Here is an 8,235-nt window from a genome sequence, read left to right on the forward strand (position 1 = left end):
ATCCTTGCGCATGCTCGCATTACCAAAATCAAGTTTTGTGTTCTTGGACTGCACCTCAAACCATAATACGGTGCCTCCAGCAGTGTCATTGGATCCATTCCTCTCGCCCACCTCACAACTTGAGGCGGACATCATTTACAATAGTTTGCTGCACCCGTGAAGCTGTTTCCGAGTTGCGATGCCGCCTACAATGTAGCCTACATGTCGTGCTTCTAGCTTTTCGATCGCAAAGTTTGATGAGACAGACTTGCCAGAAATGTAATAATACGCACGACCCTCGCCTTACAGTTGTGCCCCGGTTTCGCCGTGATAACCTTTATTAGAACCTGAAATTGATCAAGTTTGCGCATACCCAAATACTACATAATCACAGTGCCGCGGCGATTAAGTTTTTTAGTTCATTAGATGTAATTGGTGGCGAATACGGAATATTATACTGCATTACCATGTGGTATGAACCATGAAAATGTAGAGATGTATTAATACATGAACAGGCCAGGATTACGCTTCGCCCATCCAAAAGAAAAGCTTCCTGAACTAGAGACGTAGATCGCTACAATGAACGACGCTATACATTTGCTAAGAAATGCCTAAGGATTTCCATTCCAGTACCAGTACGGTCCGTATGGAATAGAAATCCATGGTTTCTATGGTGATCATCAATACTCGCGTAACATTGGGCAGGACAACCGCTTGTACAATTACATGTTTGCATCCGTTTCGGAATTTTTTTTAATTTAAAATCGGCTTTAAAGTCTGTTTTAGTGACCTGCCAGTAATAACCAGCAGACCGGCCGGCTTAAAGCCCTAGATAGCGCTCTGAAAGCCCGAGTTATGTAGTCGAAGGCCCTTCTACACTTCATAGCAAGACAACCTGAATTCGTTGTACAGATAAATATTTCTTCGTTGTGGTACCCTAGCGATAAATATCCGCCCTAGTGTAGACTGCCTTCGGTCTGCCAGAACGGAGTTCTAAACATCTTACATGTATTAATACAGTGTACCAGGAATTGACTACGGTATTGCATTAAATGTAATACGGAGAGAATGCAAACTGGATTTGAGTTTTGATGGTGATTTGCACATCATGTGCGAATGTGTTCGTAAACGTTGTGGACCAGGGTCTCACTTCAATTCGCGCTCGGAACACAAACCCCAAGACGATACATCACGGATGCTATGCGACTCTATTGTGTTGTGCTAATGGCTGCTGCCACCCTCCTCACAAGTGTAGATGCTTCTCAGCGGCTACGACGGACTTAAATTTGGCTATTACCCCGACTTCCCGGTAGCTCGGGCTCTTACTAATGGCCAAGACGATGCTGCAGCAAAGAGGTTCCTGAGAGCTGAAAAGGCAAAGACAGAAGATGAGGAAGAGAGAGGAGTATCCATAAGCTCTAACTGGGTGACAAAGCTTCAAAACGTTTTCAAAACGGGCGCCGCGTCGAAGCTAACGAAGCAGGCGGGGACTGTGGCGACGAAGCTCACACCGGAGCAAGTTGTCCGAGGAAATGTTTGCGAAGCAACAAACGTATCTGGACGATGCCTTCACAGGCCTGAAGCTTAACCTGGTTGATGAAAATGTTAATATTTTCAAGGCCCCGAAGTCGAGCAGTGGGTCAAAAAGAAAAGATTTCAACAACAAGAATCACATCGAGGACGACTCGGGGATCGAAATCGTCTCAAAATACGTCAAGGACGATGTCAAGTTTCCGCCTGGATCGAGAATGCGAAGCGGGACCGAAACGGAAGAGCATGGCCGACCAATTCCGAAAAGGACAGCTCTCCCAATGGTTGCTGCTCGAAAAGACCCGGATGACGTCTACAAACTTCTGAACGTGAAAAAATGGGGGGCGGTAAGCCAGACAGCGATATGTGGCGGCAATACCGCAATGCATACTCCCAGGAAAGACTGCCTACGTAGTTCAGTCTTACGCTGGGCAGAAACACAATTAGCGTTGAATGCAGTTTGCTGGTGAAGAACCACATAAACAACGGTAAACAATTGCTACTACCCAACCGCACTACACTTACATGCAAAAGCGCCAAAAACTACATGTAGCATCCCTTTGCAGACGGTAGATCCAGGTCTTTGTTTTCGTTTTTCGTTTTTCGTTTTCAGTGAGGTATATTGATGTATTAGCTATGCTAACGACTTCCTATGACGTAGATCTAGGTCTTACCGTGGTAGGAAGCAAAACGTTGAGCGGTTTGGGTACCGTATCGTCTGAACGATTGGAGGCCTTAGTTCTCTCGAACACAATAGCGGCGACGGCTACGAATGAGCAGCAGTTCGTGGTACAGGAGCTGCCCGAGGCACAGCATGACAGGACGGTGCCCACTCCAGCAAAACGAATATGGTCCCCACGAGCATACCTGCACAAAACGGGGGCTTTTGGGGTACAGCCTTTCGGTTCGTACTGGCAGTTGGCCAAGTATCCCACGAGGTACTGTACCAGTGCGGCACCAACACTTCCTGTTCCGTCAATGATACCTGTGACCGTTGACAGTGCCTCTGCGTCGCCTCGAATGCTCTCGTGGGTGCCTAGATCTGCGGAGATAGCGGTGTGATGAGGTTGGCTGGACCGCCTAGCATGAAGCCGGAAGCCAGCAATAGCAGCGCTGTCATATCGTACGAAGCCCATCCGAAGTATAGTGTGATGCTATAGCATTGCAAACATCACTAATTAGCCAGCGAAAAAAGAAGCAAATTCCTCATCCACAGTAGTGTTCGTACCAGGAGAAGAGTAGCATAGTTACGACAACCGGGGACCGTACCCCCATCCTGTCGGACACAATCCGCCGACGAAACCACCAACAATTTGCCCAGCGTCATACAGCATCTAAGAGTTGGCGAGAGTAGCACAGCGTTAGGCTGCGTTTGGCAACAACACAAGCAAGTGAATGTAGTACTAACCGAGAAAGAGTCAGCTTGGCTGTCTCCATGTGGAGCGACACCGTCAGGTAAAAGGGATCCAGAAGAACAGCGCGTAGTTGACAGATTTGAGGCATGCATACGACATGGCGTACGGGAGGACCTACCAGAACAAAATCCGCTGTCAGACACAGTACGCAAAAATAATGTGATATAACCTCCAACACTCACTCCGGGAATGCACCAAGCCTCAAAGAAGCCAATGCCCTTGGTTTCGCATCATCACCTGCGGCCTCACCCTCTCAGGGTCGTCTTTCTGCTTGGCGACTTCTGGCTTGGCTTCTTCCAGACTCTCGTGGCGATACTGGATATCCTTCGGGTCCGGGTACAGAAAGAAATGGATCAGCAGTCCATGGAACGCCACAAGCACCGCCGACACGACGAGCGCGAGTTTCCACGCCACCGTCCTGTCAAACAGCGCGAACATCATTGCCACCAGCGCCGTGCCCACGAGTTTCCTAGACAGGCATTGCCGCTCCAGACGCCGAGCACAGCACCACGTTCTCGCTGGTCGAACCACTTGCCCATTACTGCGACGTTAGCAGGCCAGCCACTGGACTGGGAGTCCATTGAGCCCCCACAAAACAGCGTAGAAGCTCAGAGCGTGGATATCTGCCATCGCTCCCAGCCCGAAAAGCAGCACAATAGCTGCGGTGGCCCACATGCCGCCGGCGATCATGCGTCGTAAGTCGTGTTGTCCCCTAGCATGCCACTTCAACGTTGCACGCGTCACATATCAGTTAATAACATCGTTAAGAATGCCTAACAGCAGCTATACCTGATGTAGAGCCCACGGCGTAGAAGGCCATGAAGAGCGTGTCCAGAAGTCCGTACATCTCAGCCTGTGGTCCCTGCCGTAGATCTGGAGTGGATCCACTGCTCGTCGCCCATCTCGCCTTTAATGGCCGAGAAGCTCTTGCGGCTCGCGTGGAACAGAACGTAGCTGAAGAACGTGAGGAAGAACACGCCGCGCTTGTTGGCCGCGAACTCCCGGCATCTGCGCGAGACGCCGCCGACACGGACGTCTCCACTGCCGCCACCTCCAGCTTCTTCTTGCCCCCCATCAGCGTCGCCTGCAGTCTGAGAATGATTCTCAGAGCAACGGCACCTATTAACTATACATGTTATGTTTGGATAAGTCAGGTACTTTTCTAACTACTACTCCTGTAATAACAACATGATGCACATGCAGGAGGTCAAGGAGCGGCGTCCGCACGCGCAGCGCACCAGGCGGAGAGTGATGAGCAGACGGAGAATATAGAGACGGACCGATGGTGCCTCACGCGCGTCGGGTCGGCGCGCGCAGGTAGCAGAGAGTTGGGTGCGCTTCGTGCTGGACAGGATCTGGTCGCTACGTTCCTGTCCGTCGCCAGTCTGGGGCTGTACGAGGCGGACTTTGTGCCGCAATTACTGCACGCGTCCCACGCTCACCGCAGTTTTGTGCACTGGGCATCTGTTGGGACTTGCTGGGCGTGTTCGGCACCTACATTGAGGTGTACCGCAGCATGATTAGGGGAGAACGTCCACTACGAGAGCGCTAAGACGGCAACGCACGGAATGCTGGCGTCTATGGTGGCATCTGGCTTCTGGTAACTGGAGTACCAATTTAGTGGAGGGGTTTAGCACGTACAAACGCTAATGTTGCTGTGTTGGTGATCAGCTTGGCGATCGCATGTGGCCCGTGTGGCACTGGTTGACGCTGCCGTACCTGTTCATGTGGTCGTGGGGCGTCGTGCTTGTGGTGATTTTGCCGCCCATTCTACAGCGAGTGGTGTTTGGTAGGCGCCTACCTGTGGTTCATGCACGCCTACCTCTCCATGTTCCTGCAGTGAGAGACAAAGTAAGGAGATATCAATCAGAGACGAGAGCTTTTGGTGCAAGTGGTGTATGAAGAACCTAGAGATACTATGGTGAGAGGAAAGCTAACGATATTAAGGTGTGTTTGTGTGTTGTTATGCCGAAAGCATTGGGCACGGGTCACGAGGGTCCACACGCAGCCGCTTGGACGCGACGATGCAGATCTTGCAGCAAGGCCACTACAGCGTCCGATCGAGCGAGCAATCTGCGCTTGACGTGGCACTTGTGGCATACGCGCTGTTTGCAGACACCACAGGCCCGATGTGACGCACGGACGAACTTGGACATGGTCGGCTTCTTCCCGCACACGGAGCAGGGTCACCTGGCATGGTCTGGAGGAAGGACTGCCGCGGGTCAAAGTGATGTGACGGCGCCAGTGGAGACGTGACCGTCGATTCCGTGTCCGAGAGGATTCCTCGCAGGTGCGATGAGTAAGCACGCACTGTACTCGGCGCGTTGTAGTGCCAGCAGGGTGAGACGCTTCGCCTCAGCAATCTCCGTCGCATTGGCAATGGACAACATCATGGTGGCGGTTGCATCTGCTTGGACAAGAAGGAGTGAGTGTCTTCACCATGTCGAGCATCCCTTGGAGTAAACGCGCACATTGCGCGAGTCCGCGTCTTGTCGAAAGATGCAGCACATGGTCACCTTGGCACGCACCGTCGTTGCTTGTGGATAATTGGGTATTCAGCCAGATCCACGCTCTTGATCAACCGGTAGCAAAGCGTTCGCCTCGGCGTCGACTCCAGTGCCCATGGACTCGATGGAGCACATGTCGCGGTAGTTTCCCGCTTCTCGTATCCCAAACGTTTGAGAGAGGACCACTTGAGGCTAGCTGTTTGAAGGGGTCACGATCTGACCCGCGCTCGTCACCGACAGCACTGCACACTCGACGTGGCCTTTGTTCAGGAAGGCATTGGTCACGTGCATTTCTCTGCGGGTCTTGGCGTGCAGACCGTAGAGCACATCTTCCAGCGAGCCGTCGATTGTCCCAACGCAGAAGGCGGTCGGCGCCTCGCAAGTCCGTTGTCCTGGCTCAGTGACGGCTGGAACTCCTGCTGCATTTTGCACTGTACACACGGGTACGATGTGTCGCTTCAGCAGTTTCCATTCATGCATGCCAGGCTCAGGGCATCCTTGTCGACGGAACTCGCACTCGAGAGCTAGCGTCCTCGATACGACACTGTGAGCCAAGTGTCGGAAGGCTTCAACGTCGCCGTCGCGAAGTCTCACTTTGGCCGAGCCATCGGTGGCTCGGGTCTTCGATGCCGATCGTCTGAGCCGCGACTTGTGCCACCTCGCTCCTAGTTTCTCACGCATGCTGCCAGGTCTGAGACGATCAGCCTGGCGAAGTCGCTGATCCGAAAGCGGTTGAAGACTTCTAGCTCGTCGAAATGGGGTCACGTCTGCCGAGTCCATCGTTCTTCCGAATGATAGGCTTCTCTCTAATGAAAGTCAAGGCAACATTGGTACAAGTACGGACAGACCCCAGCCGAATGAGAACGGATTTGCCCGATGCAATTTTTGCGACGTGGTTTCAGCAGAATTGAACTCTGCCGGATGGGCAATGGACAGCCGGGTGTGTTACCAGTGCACTTACATTACGTATGTTCTCCATAGATGGCTACAGTTTTCTGTTGAGCTTGCGACTCGTGCTCTAGGTTTTTATGCCATTCCAATTGGTCAAAATCAAGTGAAATCATCGAATTTGAATGGTTCAAAGTGTGGCCGAGTGTTATCATATTCGTTGCGATGGTTTAAGCGGGTAGAATGGGTGGTGCCAACATAGCACAAGTGCTGATATAGCAATTTGAGTGCTGGCAGTGCAGTGTGTATATTTCAGTAATAGTTTGAGTGCGGTGGACGGCCGATCGTTTTTCGAATGCGCTGCAGGACTCCAGCAGCGTGAGTTTTGGACATGACAGAGACCTCGCTACCTTACTCACTTTCATTCCTGGTCAATGTGTGATCGAAATTCTACGAAGCAAAGCCCAAGGTAACAAATAGAGGATACCGTACTGAAGCAGCAAGTTGTCGGCTTCGCCCGAATTTCAGAGCGTTTCGGGCCGAAGGCACGTCTATTCGTAAGTTTTACTTGTTTCGAATATCAAGCAGCATACAGGGTATTCCGTCCGTGACTTGTCACAAGTGCGCCTTGTAAAACTGATTGTACTGGTGCAAAATGATAGCCCCAGGATCTTCGCGCCAAGGTTCGGTTGCAGCTTGAAGATGCTGCTGTAGACATCTTTTGGCTCGAATCCTTTCGCTAGCCATTGAGTAAAACTGCGCCACCTGCAACTCCTCAGCCATCGTCTTTGTACTCGGAACGGACTTGGCGGACTGAAGTATCTTCGCCAACGCATCATCACCATATGCTGCCGTGAATGTCTTGATCATTGACGTTTCCTTGCCGGGGTGATTCAAATTGTACAATTTCAAGTACGTGGTCCAACCGTCCAAGTTGGGGTTCGTAAGAAGGTTGCTCCGGCCTGATCCAGCTTGAGAAACTTGAAGACGTCGTCCGAAGATTCTCCACCCACGAGCCAGGATTGAGTTGTTGGGGCTGGCAACGGTCGGCCCGATCATCGACTTGAGATAGTTCGTGGCCGTCTCGAGCCCGGTATGTACAGTCTATCTTCTTCGTCCGAGCCTTCACCCTTCTCCACCGTCAGGTCAGTTTTAAGAGCCTCTTCGCGGGTTCGTTGTCTGGTCAGCAATGGCCGGACGACCAAGGGTGGAGGTGTGTGCGACCGGTGGAGTAGCATCAGCACTTGCGAGAAAACCCGCAGCACTCAGGTACGCAGACGTGTAGACGCATGGGGGTCCTTGAAATTGGCCTTCGGGGAACGAACACTGTGAGGAGGAGAGAAATTGCGATGTGAGAGGGGGAATCAAAGCAGCCGAGAAATTGTAAGTTTATGTATGTGCGAAGCAGAAGGTGAGGGCGGTGGTGATCGCATTTTACCACAGGAGGCTTAGGCAATTAAAAAATATGAAAGTGACTATTATTACAAACTGGAATTCACTTAGTTGTGTATCATGGCCTAGTTTTTTTTTCTATCAACAATATCAGGAGGGCGTGAACTCCAACTTGTTCAGCAAGCTGAAACAACGCCTGCGGTTTAAGATCCGTGTGCGTAGCATGCGGGCTTAAACCCAGGACAAGCATGATCACATCGCTCGGCTTAGGGTTCTGTCCCGCGCTCCCAGCGCGGGGTGAGGCGATGTTAAAGTATGCATCCCCTACGTGTCTACGCTTATCATAGTACTCAAGTAGTACTAGGGATTTGTATCCCGTGCAATGTAGATCGTCAAGGTAGACAGATAAGGGGTTATATCCCCGCCGAGGTCTTCCAGTCCTCACTTCTCAACTTTCATCTTTCCTCCAATACACAAGCATCTTCCAGGCCGACTTCTCCTCAACTACCCTCTCTTACCTTACT

General features: G+C 51.5%; 5 protein-coding genes across 5 annotated transcripts; 2 read left to right on the forward strand and 3 right to left on the reverse strand.

The window, feature by feature from the left end:
* Nucleotides 1-1,234: 1,234 nt before the first annotated feature.
* On the forward strand, nt 1,235-1,567 carry KRP23_12664 (uncharacterized protein; the record flags this gene model as incomplete). Its single annotated transcript, XM_067895970.1, has 1 exon — nt 1,235-1,567. One exon carries the CDS (start codon nt 1,235-1,237, stop codon nt 1,565-1,567), a length of 333 nt encoding a protein of 110 aa, XP_067739572.1.
* A 677-nt stretch (nt 1,568-2,244) lies between these two features.
* Nucleotides 2,245-3,365, reverse strand: KRP23_12665 (Glucose-6-phosphate exchanger SLC37A1; the record flags this gene model as incomplete). The annotated part of the gene is made up of 6 exons (XM_067883307.1): nt 2,245-2,307; nt 2,457-2,663; nt 2,738-2,843; nt 2,918-3,038; nt 3,107-3,124; nt 3,227-3,365. The coding sequence occupies 6 exons, from the start codon at nt 3,363-3,365 to the stop codon at nt 2,245-2,247; spliced, it is 654 nt and encodes a 217-aa protein (XP_067739573.1).
* A 271-nt stretch (nt 3,366-3,636) lies between these two features.
* KRP23_12666 (uncharacterized protein) lies at nt 3,637-3,999 on the reverse strand (the record flags this gene model as incomplete). Its single annotated transcript, XM_067883308.1, has 2 exons — nt 3,637-3,647; nt 3,714-3,999. The coding sequence occupies 2 exons, from the start codon at nt 3,997-3,999 to the stop codon at nt 3,637-3,639; spliced, it is 297 nt and encodes a 98-aa protein (XP_067739574.1).
* A 207-nt stretch (nt 4,000-4,206) lies between these two features.
* Nucleotides 4,207-5,007, forward strand: KRP23_12667 (uncharacterized protein; the record flags this gene model as incomplete). Its single annotated transcript, XM_067883309.1, has 5 exons — nt 4,207-4,241; nt 4,309-4,409; nt 4,478-4,524; nt 4,596-4,775; nt 4,900-5,007. 5 exons carry the CDS (start codon nt 4,207-4,209, stop codon nt 5,005-5,007), a joined length of 471 nt encoding a protein of 156 aa, XP_067739575.1.
* A 616-nt stretch (nt 5,008-5,623) lies between these two features.
* Nucleotides 5,624-6,211, reverse strand: KRP23_12668 (uncharacterized protein; the record flags this gene model as incomplete). The annotated part of the gene is made up of 1 exon (XM_067883310.1): nt 5,624-6,211. One exon carries the CDS (start codon nt 6,209-6,211, stop codon nt 5,624-5,626), a length of 588 nt encoding a protein of 195 aa, XP_067739576.1.
* Between the last annotated feature and the right edge of the window lie 2,024 nt (nt 6,212-8,235).

Source organism: Phytophthora ramorum, assembly GCF_020800215.1.
Source record: "Phytophthora ramorum isolate Pr-102 chromosome Unknown Phyram_PR-102_s0015, whole genome shotgun sequence".
Taxonomy (NCBI): domain Eukaryota; phylum Oomycota; class Peronosporomycetes; order Peronosporales; family Peronosporaceae; genus Phytophthora; species Phytophthora ramorum.